This window comes from Fusarium vanettenii (assembly GCF_000151355.1).
Source record: "Fusarium vanettenii 77-13-4 chromosome 6 genomic scaffold NECHAsca_20_chr6_4_0, whole genome shotgun sequence".
Taxonomy (NCBI): Eukaryota; Fungi; Ascomycota; class Sordariomycetes; order Hypocreales; family Nectriaceae; genus Fusarium; species Fusarium vanettenii.
Genome location: NW_003315865.1, coordinates 1585604 through 1606169, shown reverse-complemented (window position 1 = coordinate 1606169; position 20566 = coordinate 1585604). Strand labels below are relative to the sequence as shown.

General features: G+C 53.7%; 6 protein-coding genes across 6 annotated transcripts; 1 reads left to right on the top strand and 5 right to left on the bottom strand.

Annotated features, from left to right (window-relative positions):
• Positions 1-140: 140 nt before the first annotated feature.
• On the bottom strand, positions 141-4016 carry NECHADRAFT_94562 (uncharacterized protein; the record flags this gene model as incomplete). Its single annotated transcript, XM_003044829.1, has 6 exons — positions 141-2565; positions 2625-2641; positions 2700-2724; positions 3124-3487; positions 3637-3926; positions 3979-4016. 6 exons carry the CDS (start codon positions 4014-4016, stop codon positions 141-143), a joined length of 3159 nt encoding a protein of 1052 aa, XP_003044875.1.
• A 624-nt stretch (positions 4017-4640) lies between these two features.
• Positions 4641-7881, bottom strand: NFE2101 (chromatin assembly protein; the record flags this gene model as incomplete). The annotated part of the gene is made up of 6 exons (XM_003044828.1): positions 4641-5706; positions 5760-7444; positions 7496-7580; positions 7636-7694; positions 7753-7818; positions 7879-7881. The coding sequence occupies 6 exons, from the start codon at positions 7879-7881 to the stop codon at positions 4641-4643; spliced, it is 2964 nt and encodes a 987-aa protein (XP_003044874.1).
• Positions 7882-9675: 1794 nt separating this feature from the next.
• Positions 9676-11342, bottom strand: NECHADRAFT_123177 (glycosyltransferase family 57; the record flags this gene model as incomplete). The annotated part of the gene is made up of 3 exons (XM_003044827.1): positions 9676-10390; positions 10441-11207; positions 11266-11342. 3 exons carry the CDS (start codon positions 11340-11342, stop codon positions 9729-9731), a joined length of 1506 nt encoding a protein of 501 aa, XP_003044873.1. The 3' UTR covers positions 9676-9728.
• A 1179-nt stretch (positions 11343-12521) lies between these two features.
• NECHADRAFT_62153 (uncharacterized protein) lies at positions 12522-14073 on the top strand (the record flags this gene model as incomplete). The annotated part of the gene is made up of 2 exons (XM_003045229.1): positions 12522-12616; positions 12677-14073. The coding sequence occupies 2 exons, from the start codon at positions 12522-12524 to the stop codon at positions 13884-13886; spliced, it is 1305 nt and encodes a 434-aa protein (XP_003045275.1). The 3' UTR covers positions 13887-14073.
• A 190-nt stretch (positions 14074-14263) lies between these two features.
• On the bottom strand, positions 14264-15186 carry NECHADRAFT_43981 (uncharacterized protein; the record flags this gene model as incomplete). Its single annotated transcript, XM_003044826.1, has 2 exons — positions 14264-14483; positions 14537-15186. The coding sequence occupies 2 exons, from the start codon at positions 15184-15186 to the stop codon at positions 14264-14266; spliced, it is 870 nt and encodes a 289-aa protein (XP_003044872.1).
• Positions 15187-16729: 1543 nt separating this feature from the next.
• NECHADRAFT_70404 (uncharacterized protein) lies at positions 16730-20250 on the bottom strand (the record flags this gene model as incomplete). Its single annotated transcript, XM_003044825.1, has 4 exons — positions 16730-18032; positions 18084-18468; positions 18521-19901; positions 20004-20250. 4 exons carry the CDS (start codon positions 20248-20250, stop codon positions 17169-17171), a joined length of 2877 nt encoding a protein of 958 aa, XP_003044871.1. The 3' UTR covers positions 16730-17168.
• Between the last annotated feature and the right edge of the window lie 316 nt (positions 20251-20566).

The window sequence follows — 20566 nt, the reverse complement described above, 5'->3', positions numbered from 1 at the left end:
CTCTAGCACGAGAAATACATACATTCATCCAGTGAGGACTTTCTACCTCTGATAAACTTGAAAACATGTCTTTTTTACTTGATACATTTCCCTTCCCCTTCTCTTACATAGACCAAAAACATGCCACTTCATATGAATCATCAGTGAGGTAGAGGAATCGTGTCGTTCTTGATCAACCCGTTCCGCCTGGCCATGAACCAAAGATGATGCCTCCAGTACCGTTGGTTCGACTCCAGGTTGTCGGTACTCTTGGCCTTGTGCGCCAGCACTGTGTCAATGACCTTTTGTGCAGACTCGGTCTCTTTCTTCTGCAGCAGAGCGCCCACTAGGTCCGACAAGCACGGCAACGATGTGACAGGACGGCCAGCCTTGGCGAGGTCGTCAAAGATGCGCATGGCCTCCTTAGTCTCACCGCTGATGGCGTGGGCACTCATGACACGCTCCCAGAGTGTCTGGTCACCCTGCTTGACCACCGAGAGCTTGTTTTCCTTGAGTAGCAGTCGTACTCGCTTGATGTCTGGGGGGTCTCGACGGAGGGCACGCTCGACGAGGATCGTAACCATGTGCGGCGTGACAGCGAAGCCGTTATTGCGCATGTGGTTCTGTACCGCGGCCATGGCGTCGTCTGAGCTGCCCTGAATGCCGTCGACCGCATACAACATCTTGCCATATGTCTCGAGGTTAGGCTTGAGACCGGCATCCTCCATATCAGCAAAGATGGAGTGAACGGCTTCCACCTGCTCCTCCGAGGTGGCATAGTCCATCCGCTTGACCACTTCCTCCAGAAGAATGGTAAAGGTAGCAGTATCGGGGTCAATCCCCTGCTGTCTCATGGCGCGTAGCAGATCTGTCACCTTGTCCGTGTGTCCAGCTCGGAGGCTCTCACTGATGAGGATGTTGAATGTTCGGACGTTGGGCTCAAAGCCCTCTCGGCCAGCCCATGCCAGCAGCTCGTGAGCAGCATCTGGGTACAGGTGCAGCATGCCCTTGAAGGCCGCGTTGATGACATGGATAGTAGGCTGCACAGCCTGGGCCTCGGTTCCATTCTGGACTGCCTTCTTCCATGTCATCACCAGCTCTTCAAGCGCCTGGATACCCGCCTGGGTCTTGCCTAGCTCGATGAGAGCTGAGATACGCTCAGTCCAGATGACAATATCCAGCTTTGTGCCAGCCGAGACGAGCTGACTCCATAGTGCTTCGACCTTGACAAGGTCCTTGCACTTCTTCCACCCGTGCATCATGGCCGTGTACGACTTGAGCGTCATGGGCATGTTCAACGAGCGCATCAGGTCAATCGTCTCCTCCAGCCGTTTTGTTCGACGAACCGCACACCACACAAAGATCCAATAGTCGAGGAAGTCGGGGCTGTCAGCCAATTGCTCCCTCACCCGGGGGTTCTGTTCCAGGCTCTTCATCATGTCCTCCCAGATGGCACTCATGGCGCCAATGTTGCGCGCGCGGTACGCCGCCTTCAAAAGCTTGTAGAACGAAGTGACACGGGACGAGGCTATCTTGACAGGGTCTTCTGCCCACTCATGACTCTCAGGTTTCATCCACTGCTCCGCCTCGGTTGTGAGCAAGGTCATGACAGTTGGCCACTGGTTCTTGACGTAGACCCCGAGTGCGTCCATTTTGTCAGCAGGGAAGGTGTGGTAATTGGAGAGAATGGTTTGGATGTTGTCCTCGGTAAGCTGGTGTTTGGATAGCACAGCTCGGGCGAGCACCAACAGCGGAGACAGGGAAGGCCTCTTCTCACGGCCAAAATACCTGACATCTGACGCAACGGCCAGAGTAGCCAAAAGAGCCGGGATAATGTCTTGAGCTTGTGGTGGCGGATACTGTAGGAACATCGAGGCCAGCGCGCGTGCTGTTGGGTTCTTGCTGGAGTCCTGTGTCTCGTCCTTCTCGACAAATCTGGCCTTCTCTGCGTCCTTCAGCACCTCAGGGACCGAGGGCATTGCAAAGCGGAGCTCTTGGTCAACTTCTCCAGGCCGCTTGAGCTGGGAGACGTGCTTCCACATGCCAATAAGCTCATCCCTCATCTGAGTGCGGGTATAAGATTTGTTCTTGGCCTGCGTCATCCTGATACAGAGGTTCAGGATAAGGTCGTTCCGGATGTCGAGGTCGTATTTCCCAAGGGTGCTATACACCTGTGATAGCCGTACGCTGCGTAGGTAATGCCCATCTCGTAGCATCGCCAGGCTTTGGTCGCTGAGGAGCCCGGTGACGGCCATGTAGATGGGCTTGGGCAGTTGGCCTCGGAGCTCCTGGATGCTGGGCCAAATCTCTTCGTCAAAGATCTTAAACTGCTCATGCGTCTTGATGTTCCTCTCCCTAAGCTCCTTGAGCCTCGAGGCGATCTCGAGCTCACCAAGAATAGGAACATTGGCGGGTTTATTGTTGCCGGAAGGGTCAACCACCTCATTGAACAAAGCCAATGCAGAGTCCTCGTGCTTTCTTTTCGAATCCTTCGAGTTTCCCCATGCTCGACGCCGTGCTGGATGCCCATTGCCGGGGTTATGTGGTGAAGATGAGGCTGGCGTGTGCGAGATCGAGGCATCAGCCCTTGTCGAATACAATGCCACAGCCCCCAGCCGCCTTGTGGAGGCCGTGCGGGCTTGCACCAAGCATCTTGAACAGACTATTCGAGATGCATACATGGCGAATTGCCGCAGCGGGCTTTAGTGGGTGAAGATTACAGATGTCGGAAACTTGATGGTTGAGCTCCATTATTTTCAAGGTGAGGTCGGAGTCAAGGTGTGCAGCCAATCAGGTTTCGGTAGTTGCACACCACCTCGGTAATCCTCGGTGTAAAATGTACCGGGTAGCTCTATTGGCATAAGTTATCTCTCACCAACAGTGGTCTTATTGGCATCCATAGCGACTTGAATGTTGAATATTTCTCATCTGATTGGTCTTTTTTTTCTTTCTGAATTCTTATGCAGTCTTAATCTTGAGTATCTAATTGGTAATATCGACTGATACACGCAATTCTCATCTTAGGTACTTCGTATTGAAGAGTTGATTGGAATATCATTTATATTGAACCATCACACATAATCTTTCGCAATAACCCGAATCGTCTCTAGCATAGCAAACTAGTGGAAACAAAGCCCCTCTCACAGTGAAGCTGTAAAACTTCCATCAATCTCCTTGACCTTCTCCACGCTCCTCTTATACCCCTCCTCCGCCTCCAGCCTCTTCACATACGCCGCCACCTTTGGAAACTCCTCTCTCCACGAGCCTCCCTCCCAGCTACCAAACTGGTCCAGCCTGTTCTGCGCTGCGATGAGCGGGAAGCTCATGAGAATGTCCGCAGCAGTCAGGGTGGCGCCGCAGAGGTAGTCGCCGCCTGACGTTGCGAGGTGGCCCTCGATCATGGAAAAGTTGCGCCGCGCGTTGGGGAAGATCCAGAAAGAGAAGATGCGGTTGGCTAGAATGGTTGAGATGGGCCGGATGTAGAAAGGGACGGCGGGGGATTTGAGTCCTGAGATGAATTGTTAGTGTTGAGGTTGGATAGAGGCGGATTTGTAGACTTACCACCTATGATGAGAGCCATGACGAGGACAGGCATCAGACTTCCTTCGCAATAATGCAGATAATACTGATATCTCATCCAAGCCTCAGTCTCTCCACCAATCTTGCCCTCCATTCCCTCCTTCCACCGGGGTGGAATTAGCCTCTTCCCCTCGGGACAGTGCTCAGTGAGATACTGCGTGATGAAACCACTCTCAGCCAACATCACAGGCTCCACGCCCTCGCCTGCAGCGACACTAATGATGGGCGACTTTCCTAGAGGGTGCACCTTCTCAAGCTCTGGCGGGGCAAGCTTGGTCTCCTTGTTGCGGTGAAACAATTCCAGAGTATACGGCAGCTTGAGCTCCTCCAATAGCCAGAGAATGCGCTGTGAGCGCGACTCATCGAGCCTTGAGCCAGGGTCAGTATCATGATAGGAAAGGTACCCGGCATGTGACGTACCAGTAGAGCTTGACCTCGGGAAGTTCGTTTGAAGCCATTGTGTCTCGGAATTAATAAATTAAAAGTGTTTAAAGTCTTGAAATGATGGTTCGGTTGTGTTATGATGTCTGAATCAAAGGAAACAGTCAATAATTCTGCGGATTGTCCTCAGGTTATATATTCTAGTCCCGGTCGATTTGCCCGATGTGGCCGGTCTAAATAACTGTCCGATCATGATGACATCCGATCCTGCGGATCGGCGGTCGGATGCTGAGATGCCGATCAAAGATCTGGTACAGTTTTCCTATTCAGGCCGCTACTCGCTTTGTCACATGTGCAGCCGAATCATTTCAAAACTCCGACGTGGTCTTCCATAATTGTTGTATATCGAGATTTGAACTCTTACATGTCTTGATATTGGCTAGCTGTAGTCTATTTTACCCCCCTTATGCTGCTAGCTCCCTATCCCGAAGCCAGGTGGGACATAAACGCCAAAAAAGCTCTCTTAGACTCCGTCCTGTTCCTGTACCTGAAAGGACAACCTGCCGCCGTCCGCTTCCTGTATTCCCTTGCATGCCATGCTTGCCTTCCTCCTCAACGCATCTCGCTATGCAACAAAACACTGCATTCCATTCCAAAAAGATCACATGCTCAAACTTGCTAAATCATAGCCGCCTGACTCTTCATCGTCGTCGGGACTTTGCTGCTGGTGCCGGCGCTTCATGAGCTGCCTCTCGCTTCCGGGTCTGCTTGCGAGATCGCGGGGGCGGGGGAGGATCACTGTGCAGGTGACCCAACTCCTCCAGGGCCGTCGTGTTCTCCCACTTGAGGCAGCGGTAGTGGGGAATCTCGGGCGTCTTGTCTCGAATGCGAGTGCTCATCCGCTTATGAGACTCTTCCTTCTTCTCTGTTTCGTCCTCGTTCGCAAGATACGCCTTCCGGTTCTCCATGTTTTTAGCGATCTTCTCCTTGTAGTTGAGCAACTCCTTGCGGAGCTTCAGCTCATTGAACCCGCGGGGGTCGAGCCACTTGATGAGCTCATCGACCTGTTCTGGCTCCGAGATGTAGCCCCATTGGTAGGCGTTGAAGACGCTGGTGTCACCCTCTTCCAGGGTCTTTCGCTCGGGAACCGTCATGTTGAACTTGGCCTTGTACTCGTCCTGAAGGTCGGTAGGTAGATCAATGTAGCCCTCTCGTTCCAGCTCATCGGGTCCCTGCACCCAGATCAGACCGTTGGCGTAGTCGGCCGATGCAGTCGAGCTGTCGGGAAGACCGCCGTATGGCATGCCGTTGCGTTCAAACCAATAGTAACGGTTCCAGAATCGATCCTTGCCGAGAACTCTGGTGCGTGGGCAGTCGGCCTCGCGTAGGTCGTTGTCAATGACAGCAATCTCCTCCTCGCACTTCTTGACGACATCCTCCTTCTTCTGGATGTCCTTGAGTAGCTTGATGAACTGTTTGGACTGAGTTGGGCCCTTGGGGGTCTTTTCAGCCTTTTCCTTTTCCTTGCGGGCCTTCTCCTCTTCTCGCTTTCGTTGCTTAGCCGTCAAAGGGCGTCGTCGTTTTCTCGTTGACACTGGGTCGTCCTCTGTTTCTTCGCCATCCGCCTCACGGGAGATGTGCGAGTCATCCGCGTCAGCCATCTTGACATCTTCTTCATCTTCGCGGGGATTCAGTGGTGGCGAAGGCGGCATGTTGTCCGGCAACATCAGCTTCTTCTGCTCGTTCAAGTGACGGAGCTCCTCAACGCTATGTGCTTCGTTAGCAAACAACTATCAGTAATTGAAGCAGTTTCAACTTACGCTTGCTTGCGCTGCCGCTGCCAGTCAATCTTTTCCTTGCGATATGTAGTCATGGTCTCACTGCAATCCTCCATGTAGCCTCGGATGGCCTTGGTCTCGGTGGTCAACATGCAGATGATCTGCAGCGCCTTGACACGGTGGTTGACGTCGAGCTCAGCGTATCGCTGTCGCACTGTCTCCTGCGACGGTTCGAATCCAGGAGGCACCAATTCAAGCAGAAGTTCCTCACAAGCGTCGTATTGGCGCTCGTTCTTGGACAGCTGATGAAGCAAACCAACCATGATGCGTTCCCAGCCACCGTTGACAAAATCGCGCTTTCGGAGATGCTCAATCCAGTCGTAGTCCCGCAGAAGCTGTTCGGCGCGGTGCTTGGTTTCCTCCTCGGTTTCCTTCTCAGCGGCAGCGGCCTCGGCAAGCAGTCTCTCTGCCTCTAGTTTGGCAAGGCTGCTACGAGTAGCACGTCCAACGGGCTTCGGTTCCGGTTCGGGAGTAGGCTGTGCACTTGTGTCCTCGTCTTCCTCCTCGTCGCTATCCTCTTCCTCAATCTCTGGGAGTGTGATTCGAACTTTGCCGCCATCGGCTTCGGAATCGACAAGAATTTTGAGGACCGAACAGTGAATCTCGTCGAAAAGTTGGATCGGAACCTGTTCAGATGCAGCACACAGAGTTTGGACATAGTCGTCAAATGTGAAGGAGTCCAGCTTGAAGACCTCGCAGTAGACGTTCAGGGTGTCCCAGGTCTCGAGCAACAGGCCGACGGAAGACATGTCGATGTTCTTAGATAAGTCATCGTGGGTAGAATCGCCGTTTTGAACTTTGACGGGCGGATCTTTACAGAGGAACTTCAAAGCAGGGCGCTTTCGATCGGTTCGAGGCTCGAGCTGGAGATCCTCAATCGGGTACTTGGGAGGAGGTGGTGGCGGGGGTGGTGGGGGGGTTGGGTCGCGGTGGATGGGAGTCTGAATGCCATAATCCGAAGGGGAGCTGAAGGGGTTGCTATGGACGGGCATGTTCACAGGCCACTTGAGTCCCTTGGATGCGGTTCCCTGCTGACCGGGTTTCACCTTGCTCTTTGGAGCTGGCTTAAGCTCCGGTAATCGCACAGGACCCGAGTGCAGGGCAGCAACCAAGTTGTGACCGTTGGTGTCATGGTTGATGTGGGCTCGCTTTTGCGCCTGAAGCTGCTTGCGCTCCAGAATCTTGGTGTCGTAACGAAGGTGAGGCGGTACGCGCGTATCGATGTGGTACTGGCTCGCATAGTCATGCTTGACCAACCAAGGCGCGCCGTTCCACGCATCGCGAGTCACTGTCTTCTTGATGAACGATCTGAGCATGGCCTTTGTAAAGACACCCCGGTCTCGGCAAATGTGCTCGTCAGTGACGATGGTCTCCTTTTCCGAGTCCTTGAGGTTCACGAGGTAGCGAGTCGTAGGCAGGGCCTTGCTGCCGTCTGGAAGAGCACGAGGGCCAAATGTCGTCTTGTCGCGAACCAAGCCATGAACGCGCTCGCCGCCATCCAAGGTTACTGTAACCTCTTCGCCAGGGTAGTAGTCGAGCTTGAACTCCTCGTAAATCTGGTCAACGAGGTTATCGAGGCGAGAAACGGTCTGAAACTGCACTCTACGCAGAATAGGACCCTTCAGTGCCTCGGGAAAGGAAGCTTCGACTTCTTTGCCTCCAGCAAGCTAATTTGATGATCAGTGGGTGCACGGTGATCGAGAGAATCAAAGACTAACCTCGCTCTTGAAAGCTTCAAAAAAGGTCAGGCCTGAGTGACCGGTGATTTGATCATTGAACCGACGTTGATTGTAGAAATCCATGCTAAGAAGGTGTAAGCTACAAACGTCTCCAGCAGAAGCGCATGAACAGCACTTACCGATTTAAGTAATCCTCATAGGAAGCAAATATCTCCCCCGTTTGGGGGATGTACCAGACCTGTCAAGAATCAGTTCCTGCGCGAAGCAAGAAACCCGGTCGAAGTTGACGGGCATACCTCGGCATTCTCATCCTCGATCTCTGCGGGAGGCAGGAATTGGACGGGCTTTCGCTTGAAGAGAACCTGGCGATGGTGGTTTAGCGGGTGCGCGGGCGGCCAGAGCAAAAGATCGGGAGGGCATACCATTGTCTAGTGATGCTAGGCGCAAGCGGTCGAGAATGAAGTGCAAAAGAAACCACCTGCAAGGCTGAGAAGCAGCCTCCCCCCCACTAACAAGTTTGTCGTTGCAGTATGTCGCGACGGCGCGGCATGGGCGAGGGTGAAAGATGCGGTTGCGAGACGCGAGTGCGGGCGGTCGATTGTTTGCGAGGCGAAATTGGTGCCTCGTCGCTCGTGTGGGCGGATCGAGGAGAACGCGGGCGCGCGGGCGGGAAACCGGGGGTGGGTGCGTCGCGGGTTTGATCGAGCCCGGGACGAACGACTTACACGGCGGGAGGTGGCCGAGAAGGTGTGAAACGGGAAGAGATGCTTGATATTCAAGTATCTCGGTAGGGGGATGTCGTAGATGTGTGCGTCGAGGTAGAGCACAATGGTGGACGAGGATGCCTCGAGTACGATAATGTAGGAAGAAAGAATGGAGGAAGGAAAGGAAAGAAGCGGGCTGACGCGACGGGAGCAACGGCGAGGTGGTCCCGGGGGGAGGAACTAGAAAAGAAGGAGCGAGGGTGGGCGCCAGCGTAAGGTACCTCGAGAGATGGGGGTGTACAGTGGGTCGATTGGGAATCTGGGAGTACCTGTCGTGCCACTGTCGGTACAGGTGGTGATGCGGTATCTTGAAGGTACATCTACTTCCTTGTCAGTGCCGTCCCAGGTACCGCCAGCATCAAGCATGGTCGTGCTGAACACCAGGGTCAACAGCTCTACCATGGGATGCACACAAGCTGGGATCAAGCTATAAATTACCCCATCAGGAAGATTAAACTCATTGAAGATGATTATAAGATATATCCGTTTGCAGGCCGACGACCCGTTTGTGCCTGCTCAAAAGGGAACATTTTCCCAAGAAAAAAATGTCCCAGATTTTTTTTAGCCTTCCCGGGCACCCACGCATCAACGTACCCCTGTCACCCGCGCGCCGGCACCACATCCTCCTCGTCCTCCGTCCTCCTCGCCTTAGAACCACCCACTCTCCTCTCCCTCCACTCGGCGCGACTGACCCTCGCCGGCCAACAAAACGGGCGCCTCGTAGACTTTTGCCCACGTTCTTGGGCTCGTTGGGATCGTCATCTTCCGCTGCATCCAATGAGCCCTGAAGCATGATTTTTCGACTTAGTTTCGACTAGATATTGCCGTTATTGCTCGACCTGCAAATCTCATCTTTATACAGGGTGGGCCGTCTCGTCTGCCCGCCTCCTCCGGGACCGCGATGGCGGGTTTGACGCGACGACCATCCACGTCCCGCAAGAGCACGCAAAACCGCCAATCAGGGAATATGCGATGCTGAATTCACTGCAGATTATCAAAAACAGTGATACGGCATTATCTCGTATCGAGGTTGTGTGATATACGATATCGCAAGTTTCCATAACTCAACTTGAACGCGTCGTATGAGCAACATCATGTCCAGGCAGAACATATTTAATTTGGCCGTGTTAGCTCCTGATATCCCCCTGCATGCCGTTCTAGGCCGCCATAATGAAATGCCTGGCTTTTCTGGGTTTTGGCGTCGATCTGGAGGATGCCTGGATCCTAGGGGACCAAGCTGGAGGTTCTTAGACCAAAGGGGCGTTCAGCCTTGCGCTTCACGTGGAAGAGCCCCACAAATTTGGATGACTCAGCTGCTGATGTAGCTCGAAACATTCCCGAGCAAATCCGCCAGGGGCTTCATAGAAGTGAGGATGGAAGGCATTATTGACTGGGTTTCCCCTTTTCTAGATACCTGCCTAGATAGGAAGATTTGGTGGTTTCAGAATCTTATAGCGTTTTATAAACAATAGGAAATTATTTTAGGGTATCTTTGCTATATACACCTGTTATGCGGTAAAATACACCACCATATAGCCCACCCAGCTGCCGACAACTCCAATTGCGGAGTACGAGCTGGTAAACATCAATGGTAGAAACTCGTAGTTCTTTCCAAATATGATTTGGTGTAGAAGCGAGCAGTACAGAATGAGCGGGATGCTCACTGCGATGTACAGAGTGCTGAACCTGTCCAGGAGGAAGATTCTGGGCTTGTTGGACGCTGGAGCGAGACGGTCAAATGCCATGAGGAACACCACCAGCCACATGATGGTGTAGATGGTCTTGACAGGGAACTCAGCGGGCGTGAAGAGGAGCGGGAAGAGAGACACATGGCCTGCAACGGCGAGAGGCCGGAATGCGCCTAGGTGTCGTCTATCACGCAAGGCAATGAGACTGAAAGGGATGATGACGAGGAGGATGGCCTTTTCATGGACGTGCCAGCCGAAGAGGAAAGAGGCATAACCGCACAAGGTGACGGCGCCAATGAAGTTCTCCCAAGTAGGCTGCGAGAACAGCTTGAGAAGCGGCAGACCCTGGAAGACGAGTGTGAGGATGAAACACGTTCTGGGGCTGATCTCAGGCAGAACAGCGAACGAAGTGTCTCCGACAAGGCCGCGAGTGACGCTTTGCAATGCACCCTGGTTAACCGCCCAGCCAAGTCGCGGGGCAACTATGATGAATTAGCGACAAGAGATCTCATTTGCAACGTAGTGAACTCACCATGGATCAGAACGCGATCCGCAAAGGAGTAGAGGGCCCAGACATTGGGTGCCCAGTAAGCATGGCAAAGACCCCGCGAAAAGGGAAACAGTCGGCTCAAGAGCTGCGGAATCTGACCCATGGCCGCAAATGGGCCAAAGGCAGCTCCAAAGATGGACCCGATACCCACACCGAGCTTGATACAGTTAAGGAAACGGATTCGGAAGATGGACTTGGGCGACAGGCAGTACGCCCGCAGGAGAAAGACAAAGTAGGCCAGGGCCAGGTACAGGTAGATGTGCTTGAAGCAGAGCAGCGCGGCGAACACGAGTCCACTATACAGGAGAGTTCCCTTGTTGCGCGCTAGCACCAGAGACATCACCAAGATGCCGTACATGAAGCCATTGTACTGAAAGTGAATGTGGTCGATGATGAGCAGACCCGGGGAGAGGACAATGGACAGAGCGGCGACTTGCGCGGCGCGTCGCGATTTGAGAGGCGTGGAATCGATAAACGACTGGAGAGCCCAAACAAGAACGAGCTCGGTGATGATCACGGTGGTCCGCTGGAAGTAGACCGTCTGCCAACTATCGTAGTCGAGGTTGTAGACCTTGACCATGAGGGGGTCGACGAGGCGGGCGACGTGGGCGAGGACATATTCGAAGTAGGCAAAGAAGGGCGGGTAGTCGAGGGTCCACTCCGACGTCTTTTCAAAGTACCACTTGTCCAAGGGGAGGCTTTCAGTGATGGCGAGCCAATTGCGGTGAACTTCAAAATCGGTGGATTTGCTGTGTTGACGAGGTGGTTAGCTCTACCTAAGGCATGATGGGAGCTCCGGGAACTCACTAGGCTGGGAACAAGAGGATCTTGAAAGCAGCAGCCACCAGCGCCGTCTGCGTCAAGGTCGGGTACGACTCGCTCATGGTGATGGTGTGTCGCCGAGTGTGGACTTTTTAACTCGGCCTCATGACACTGGCAGGGAAGAGATGAAGGGGTGCGGTGCGTGCTGCTGTTGGGGAGCAATCATGATGAGGAGCTCTCAGGAGTCAGAGATTGGCTCGTTGTTCTTTTTTGGAGTAGGGTCCCCACTAAGCCGAATGGGGAAATGTGTACCCATCGTTCCATTGAAGCTGGGGGAGGTTGGAAGTTGACTGTGAATGATCCTATTAGGCAATGATGATAGTGAATAGAGACTTCATATTGGATACAGGCCGTTATATAGTAACAATCGACATTGAAAAGAAATTCAGTCTCTGCATCTTGTGTCCATCTCTTCCAACCTCGTCGTGCTTCTAGAAGGATGCGATGCTCCTCCGCTAGCGAGGGCCCGAGCTTCTTGAACCCCTGGCCTTGTTCTTCTGGGGTTGAGCTGGATCCCACCAATAACCGAAAGACAGCTGCATGTCAAACTAGCCACAATGATTCAGTGTGAGCTGAAAGAGAGACGAGTTGAGAGAGGCAAGCACTGAAAGGGATATGAAGTAAATGATTGAATGTCTCTTCTGTTGTTATAGTAGTTATTTGTATGTATGTCATGAGTTTACTGACATTAAATGGCCGAATTTGGCATCTACTAGGTCCCTTCAGGGGCATTCCTCAAGGCTGAGTTAAACTGGGCTTGTCGTGGCTGTCGCGTGTGGCTTCATCAACCCACACTCCAACAGCCGCCCCCCTCATGAGACCCTTTTCCCTGCAAGCATTTGTTCAATTGTTTTCTTTTCTCCCTTTTCCTTTGACTGGAGAATTGAGATCTTCTGTATAGCTTCGTTAGCCCTGTTCATTGTCTTGATATCTTTTTCTGACGAGGTTGGGTTTCTGTTTCTTCTATTGGTGCCCTCCACCGCCAAAAAAAGACCGTCCAGGGGCCCAATTCCATCGTTGATAGTGCAAAGTGTCCTCAGCCTTGCCCGCCTTTTCTGCTCGTACCATTCTCTCCACTCCCCTCCCTTCGACAATCCAAACCCCCAAGCTTGGGTAGATAGACGGACGTTTTTGTTGTCCAGTCACGAGGTTGAGCGCTCTCGTCAGCGACCGCCCTTTGTTCTCCCTTGTTTGTTGAACCGGCCTCTTGCAGCTTGGAGCCACCTACGTCTCTCTTCGACATGCGTTTCTCTCTATCTTTGGCTGCGCTGCTGGCAGCAGGCCTCTCAGAGGCGCAATACCTCATCAGCGAGCTCAGTTTCGGTCATGCTGGAAGGTTTGTTGCTGTTCTTCCCGTGTAGTACAACCCTCGTGTGTCGCTGACCCCCTCGTCTAGGATAAGTCCCCCAGAATCCCGCGGGGAGATCCCCAACTTTGCCCTCCAGGGCATCCCCCAGATGCCAGAGGTTCTCTCCAACCGCATCATCCTCACGCCTCTTGCTCCCGGTAACCAGCGCGGTGCCGTCTGGGGTCAGCAGCCTCTGCTCCGCAACCAATGGATCGCCGACTTCGACTTCCGAGCCAACGGGCCCGATCGCGGCCGAGGCAACCTCAACATCTGGCTAGTCCGCAACGGTCCTGCCTCTGTCGGCTCCGGCAGCATCTACACTGTTGGCAAGTTTGACGGTCTGGCTCTTGTGGTGGACACACACGGCGGCGCGGGCGGTATGGTCCGTGGTTTCCTCAACGACGGCACCGTCGACTTCACGAGGCAGAACAACGTCGATGAGTTGTCGTTTGGTCACTGCGGTTACAACTACCGAAATCTGGGTCGACCCTCGCAGATCAAGCTCCGACAGACATCCACTTCGTTCCGCGTCGAGGTCGACGGCAACCTGTGCTTCGAGTCTGGCAGCTTCAGCATCCCCACCGGTTACCAGTTCGGTGTCACGGCCGCGACCCCCGACAACCCGGATTCGTTCGAGGTCTTCAAGGTGGTGGTCATGGCCGACAATTCCGATTCAGCCCCCGTCCGCAACAACGACCCTCCCAAGAAGCAGCAGCAGCAGCAGCAGACGCCCAACAAGAGCCCCCCTAGCCGAGGCGCTCCCCCTAAGAGGGAGACCGCCGAGGGCGACTACGCCGATGAGGACCCCGATATCTTCCAGACGTCCAAGACGCAGTTCATGGACCTCCACAACCGTCTCCAAAACACCAACCACCAGCTCTCATCCCTGCACCGCACCTCGTCGCGCCACCAGCAAGAGGACGTCAAGCGCCACGAGGAGGTGACCAACCTCATCGGCCAGCTTCGCGCCGACATGCGAAAGCTCGACGACATCACGGCGCTGCAGACCCGCGTCATCGAGCTCGAGAAGGAGGTCAAGGGCCTCCGCAAGGACCTTACCCGCAAGCTGCAGTCCACCGAGCGCTCCGTCCGCGATGTCCTCTCGAGCCATCACAACTCGCTCTCCCAGGCCGTCATGGCCAGCACCCCCGGCCACCGCTTCCTGGTTCTCTTCTTCCTCGGCACCCAGCTCGCCCTCGTTGCCGCCTATGTCATCTACAAGCGGCGGCGGGACACCATGCCCAAGAAGTACTTGTAAGCGGATGCCTTGGGTGTATCCGAGGGTTTATAACTGGTGGGTAGGCGGTTGTGTATCTAGTAGAGTGAGGTTGTTACGACTTCACGCCTTTCCTTAATCGTCAATGTGTTCTTGTATATTAGATGTATGAGCTGCACATGCGAGAGTTTATGTTTTGGGTAGCAATGAGCATGATAAATTCCATAAATTGATACCAATAGTGCCGCCTGCTGACCTGTGTTGTCCTATATCATTCTCATTCCAGAAACTAAGCCAAGCGCTGAACTGACCAAGGCAAGCAAAAGACAAGGTAGTCAATGCATATGCCATATATACTCCTCACGCGCTTCTCATATTAACCCCACTGCTCGCTGAGCATATTGCCCTCTTACCAGCTCTCAAATCTTCTCAAAGCTACCGTTTATCACATCCAGCAGCTCATCACCTTTGGGTGCGCCAGCGGAGAGGTTCTCATGTCCATCAGATGTGACAAGGATATCATCCTCAATACGAACGCCCCCAACGGGATAATAGGCTTCGAGGACATTGCGGTCGATAAACTTGGCGTGTGCCGAGTTGTTGAGGAAGTATCCCTCGATGAAAGGTCGGCAGAAGTAGCTAAGGGACCCAGTTAGCTCCAAGGAGGTCACAGTGAAGACAGTTACACTTACATTCCAGGCTCAACCGTAACAATCATGTTGGGTCGAAGAGCCTGTCGTCCCTTATAAGGTGGCGGCGCAGCTACCATTCGCTGCAGAGCGACCAGGGCTGTGGCCGTAACCATCTCACGCTTTCCACCCTCGATGTGGAAGTTGTCTCTCATCAAGAGACGTTCAGCGCCCGTCACGTCGTGAACCTCCAAGCCAACGTGATGACCCAGGCCGTGAGGAAAGAAAGCAGCGACGGTGCCAGCCTTTTGAATCTCATCAAAGTTGCCTCGCAGGATGCCCAATTTTCGCAGCCCCTGAATGGCCACGTCGCTGGCGTGCAGATGAAGCTCATAGAAGATGCAGCCAGGGCGGATCCGCGCTATACATTCATCTTGCATACGCTGGACGATAGCATGGATAGCAGCACCCTCTTTGGTGAAGGTACCGGTGAGGGGAAGTGTCCGAGTGATATCGCTGGCGTAGCATTGCCACTCACAGCCAGCATCGACGACAATGACCTGCTTTCCTTCCAGAGACTGGTTGTTGGCCTCGTAATGCAAAGTAGAGGCGTTGGGACCGGCTCCAGCAATGATGGGGTATGCCTGGGCATGAGCACCACGGGAGGTGCAGGCTGAGAGGAGAACAGCTTCAACATCCTGCTCATTCCGCATGCTGAGGATGCGTTCAGCCACAGCACGATGAGCAGCTGCCGAGATACGCGCAGCACGGCGAATAAGCGCAACCTCATAGTCTGTCTTGATCACTCGAGCTTGGTCCATGGCAGGCCGCAGCTTGGAACAGTTAATCTGCGTCTGTCCACGAGGACGGTCGGCCAGCTTAGGAGCCTGGTCCGGGTGGAGGACGTAGAGAGTCGTGGCCGGTCGGAGGTGGCCATGGAGAAACTTGGGCAGCTGAGCCGTGTATCGAACATCATCCACATCGAAGCGGCGCATCGCCTCCGCGGCGTCGGGAGTGGCACCGTACCATAGCACCTGTCGTGGCTCAACGTAGGGGATCCAGAGAGTGAGGCGATCATGTGCTATCTCGTAAGTGACGGAGCAGTCGGGAAAGTCGACACCGCTCAGATAATAGAAGCTGGGTGTTTGTTAGAAGACGGCTCATCGGTATGAGTAACAGGTGACTGACTATCTGCGTTGTTTGAAAGGAGGCGACTGATCCGAGTCCTCGTAGAGCCGAGTGGGTTCACCGGGAAGATAGATGAGGCCGTCAGTAGCACCAAGCTCGGCGGCGACCTTGCGGGCATGGAGTTTTGCTACGATTCAACGGTCAGCAAGGAATAGACCCTCAACGGGTGAGATTGGTGAGCTGGTCGCATACCGGGATACTTGTTACCGCTACTCCGACTGCTCGGGCCCTCGTTACCCTTCTTGACCTCGATGCATCTACCGCGCGGTTAGCCAGCAGCTCAGAAACGCTCAGAGACGAACAAGGATTCTCACAGCGCGTCAAACTCGTCCTCGGGCACAAGTTCGAAGTGGATGGTGTTTCTTTCACGTGCTAGCGGCGCGTCTCGCCGGTCATCCCCGCCGACCAGCTTGGGCGGCGTTGTGAGAGCTGCCATGACCGGTGTCGCAGACTGTTGAGCTTGCCAGATGAATAGAGTCGAGAGAGGAAGGCCAGCGTAGCCTTGTTGAGCTCGGAGAATGTCAGGTATGAAGTATGAGGTATGAGAAACCTAACCTTGTGTGAAAGGACAAAGACGCAATATGAAGCTCCGACCGGCACAGCCCGTATCTAGGTCTCCTCCCAGAATGCGCCAGTTCCCGTCCCGTTGCGGTGCTCGACGGCTTAGCTCAGCGTATCGCGTCTCAGCGATAACGCCCTGCAACCATAGCTACCCGCCCCAACTGCTAACGTTTGGTGGCTGGTGCCATTCGCCTCGACCCGATACTAATGCATCGACCTCATGACGCAACCAGCCCCGATCCAAATGTTGAGGACGGGAGTTGGCGTCCAAGATTCACGTGTAATTCATTGTCGAGGGAAAATACTACGTAGCAAGTTACTCTACCCCTTGTCTTGGATGATCTAGAGCGCCTCTAATCATATGCATACAAGCTCCAAGACACCTCTCAAGCATGTGCCAATAGCCCCAGTCCTATCATGGAAGTTGTCCATCTCATCTAATCATCCATAGCGCCTCGGCAAGTGGCTATCTTGGCCTCAACACTTTCTTCACACAGAACAGCTTTTGCTTCTTCATGCCCTCAAGGCAAATATCATTACATCTATATCCATGACAAGATGCACTCCTTGACAAGATGCAGCTTTCCTCGTCCTACATCCCATCTCATCCCTTCACCCCTATCATATCCTCCCAACCCAACATGTCGGTCTACTGCGTATATCCATCCTACACATTCCCGAGACCTTCCATGTATATACATCCAATCGCGCCCCGTCTATGTGCCCGGTCCATCTCTCTAAGAATGTGGTCCTCTTTTTTCGTCCTTGCGTCGCTGGCGTTGCCCGGTTCCCCCTATCCTCGCCTACAGCCATCATCCCGGCGCTCATCGTTCAAATCATAATCGCTCTCCCCCCGAATAAAAAGACAAAGTGAAATTCAATGGCCAACGCCTCGCGCGCTTTCCTTCCTCCCGTATCGTAAAGTGGGTATCAAATGTAGAGACCGTTACATTCCTTGAAATCCTCCTCTTCCAGAACCAAAGAAACCTCCCCAGTCCGCCTGCATTCCCTGCTCCGTAAACATTTGCTGGATTTGCCTTTCTTGGTGGCGTTGTGTGTGTGCTCTCCGGTTTGAGATCGAATGTCCCTGATGAATTGCGTGCGTCTGCGACATCGGCCGGCGTTGCATCATTGGCTGGCCCTGCTGCATGCCCATCACGCTTGACGGGTTGTACATTTGACCCGGCATACCCATCATGGGCTGGCCCTGCTGGTGCATCATGTATGGTGGTGGTTGTCCAAAGATTTGGCTCTCCACATCATCAAACGTTCCAGTCAGGAAGAGCTGCATGTCCTGATTATGATCACCCATGCTGGAAGACTGCTCGGTTTTGCTGGGGAATCCGAGTTCCATCATAGGCTGGTTCGGGTACGCAAAAGGATCCTCAGAGGGAAACATGAGCGAGTCGAGCTTGTTGACGGGGTTGTGGATGCTGAGCGGCTGTCCCGTGTAAGGGTTTCGCTGTGTGCTTGTCGCCGTGCTGCTGGTCGATTCAGGCGTGCCTCGCTGCATGTCAACCGGCATAAAGTCGCCAAAGTTGGCCGAGAATCCGTTATCCTGGAAGCCTGGCATATTCGCGCCCGCGATGGGATCAATAGTGCCCTGGGAGAGTGTGGTCGGATACGAGCTGGTCGAGATCTGGCTGGTGCGAGTGAAATCGGCCGTTCCGAGTGACGACATGCTTGCAGGGATCGGAGTGTGGTGAGACGACACAGACGATGGTCGCCCAGTGGGTGCCGACCTCTTCTTGGAGGGAGCTGGTCGCACACGTCCAGCATCCAATTGCTCAGGCAGTTGGTCAAACAAGACCTAAATCCGTCATGTTAATAAGAATGACTTACACGAAAGGGGGAAACATACCTTGAGAGCATTCGTCACTCTCTCTGCCGACATGCTCTTTTCTGCCAGTGCTGCAATCATCTGCCTTCCGGCGCGGGCATCCGCGAGAACCTCTCCAGAGCCAGGCTTCTCGGGATTTTCTGTGGCGTAAAACACAAGTGAGAGCACAGCAAAGAACTCGGTGTACAACATGAACCAATAAGGTCCGCTGAGCACACGCTGTTTCCGGATCTCCAGGCCAATGTGCACGATATTCCGAGACACGCTGATAGCAGCTGCCGCACAAGCGTATGACAGCTCGTCGACCTTGTTCCCTTGGCTCAGGCGAGGAGAGACATAATGTAGGAATGGTCGGTATAGCACAAGTTGCACATGCGCATAAGCAAATCGGAGCAGATGTCGGATGCTATTTCTCGGATTAGCACTTCAGTCTGAGTCTTCAAGGACCAACTACTCACCGGACCGTTTCTATCGGACCCTCACCACTTGGTCGCCAATGCTGAGGCAGCCTCTCAAACCATGAGTGAAGGTCAGCTTCAATTTCCTTGATCCGGCCATAGCTGATCAGATAGGTTGAAGCGGGTGCGCTATCCTTAGTAGCGACACTTTGACCCAGTCCTTTGGTTGGGTACACGTATTTTGTGACCTTGGACAAAATTTCCATCAGTTCTGAATGGGCGTTGAAAGCCTGGAAGAAAGATGAGGATCCGGGAGGTGGTTGTAGGATTCCAGTCGATGTAATGTACTCATCGTCCACCTCTGTGGGGAAAGGCTGGTCGATATCGTCGACATTGAGGAGGAGAGGAAAGCCGAGTAGTGTTGAAACATAAATATCCATCTGTCGAATCACGTAGAAAACGCGCTTGCGGACTTCTTGCTCGATGGTGTCGATTTTTTCGTGCTGCAAGTGTCGATGCAGACCAATTCGTAGTGACGAACGGAGTGCGATGCCGACGAAAGAGTAGCAGCTGCTGAGGTTTGATGTTGCTTGAAGAAAGAGGATGACGAATAAGAGAGCTTGTAATGAGATGAGATCGCGGCAATCCGTGAGGTCTTGTAGTACGGATCGTGCCGCATTGTAATATTTGAGACCTTCTTCCGTCGCTTCTCGATAAGCCATGCTTCCAGGGTCGTTGTCGTCAAGATTGTTGTACATGCAGCCGAGAGCCATGACAGAGAAGAGTAATCCAAGATATTGCGTTTCCTCCTTGGTCAAGTTGTCAAGCGGTCGGTCATAAATCTTTTCCATATTTTCGTAGAAAGTGGGAACGTGAACAATTCGAACTAGACAGGTCGCGCAGCTAAGAGAATAGTAACATAGTTTCCTGGCGACGTCTTTGGGTGGTAGCTCGGGATAACTCGATACGGCAGAGAATGGCGTCCCAACGGAGGATAGAGATGGTGACTCGAGACCCGGAGGTCGTTCGGCGCGTGGTAAAAAGGGTGCCTTTCCTGTAGGACCAAGCATTCCCCTAAAATGCTCCTTCATGCGTTTCAAGAAGACGGCGCCGGATGAGATACCGTGGAAATCCCAGCTGCCCTTTTCGTCAAGATCAAGCTGGCCGACCGAATCGATCATGGAGGTGAGGTGAGCGTCATTCGGGTCGGGCTGGGGCGGCTGGGGCTGGGGCTGTCGAGCCTTGGCGGCTTGTGCTCGTGCATTTTCTCGATTGCGGAATTCTTGTTGAATGGCTGGGTCAAGATTGGGGTCGGCCAGGTCGACATCTGGCATGAATTTGTGTAATAGTGATTCTGCGCGTTGCAGACGGCTTTCCAGAGCCTCGATATACTGTGGTGCCGGATTCCTTCTTCTGTTTGAGGGTTTGTCGTATGTGCATTCTATGGGTCAAGGTTAGCTCGCGCGTCGCTGTCGGTCGTGGGGATCAGGGGATCGAAAAATGGGCGTATTGGGCGAGGGAGGAAATCGAGCCGGCCTCATACCATAACTATAGACGGAGCAGTGTGTGCAAGGTTGTTTGCCATCGCACTTGATCTTTTTTCGGCGGCATTCGTCGCAAGCGCGTGTTACTCGCCGTCGCTTCTGGATGGGTTGGGATGGCGCGTTGGGTCCATCCTCATCGCCCTCGTTATCGGACTTGATGCTGGCTGATGGCGATGGGGCGTCGTTATCCTGCCAGTCTTGCGTCGAAGACTGGCCGGCGTCGTCGTCGGCGACGTCTGGTGACATCTTGGGCTTGATTGAATTAGCAAAGGCGATGTATTTGATGGTTTTGTTTAATGAATGGAGCAAGTTCGAGGTGGGAGGGGCCAGGGCGCGGAAGACAAGGGATCGTGAATGTCCTGGCAGGGCGCACAACGAGCCATGGCCGATTGAATCGACCAGCGTGAGCAAATTGCGCGGGTTCAGCCTCGAAGGTGTCGAGAACGGAGGTAATAAGGCGCAGGAAAGGCGACTTCAGGAGTGCAACGCTCAGGTGTCGGTGGGACTTGAGCAGAATGGGCAGACGGATTCGCAAGCACTTTTCACTCACCAGGTATCGGGC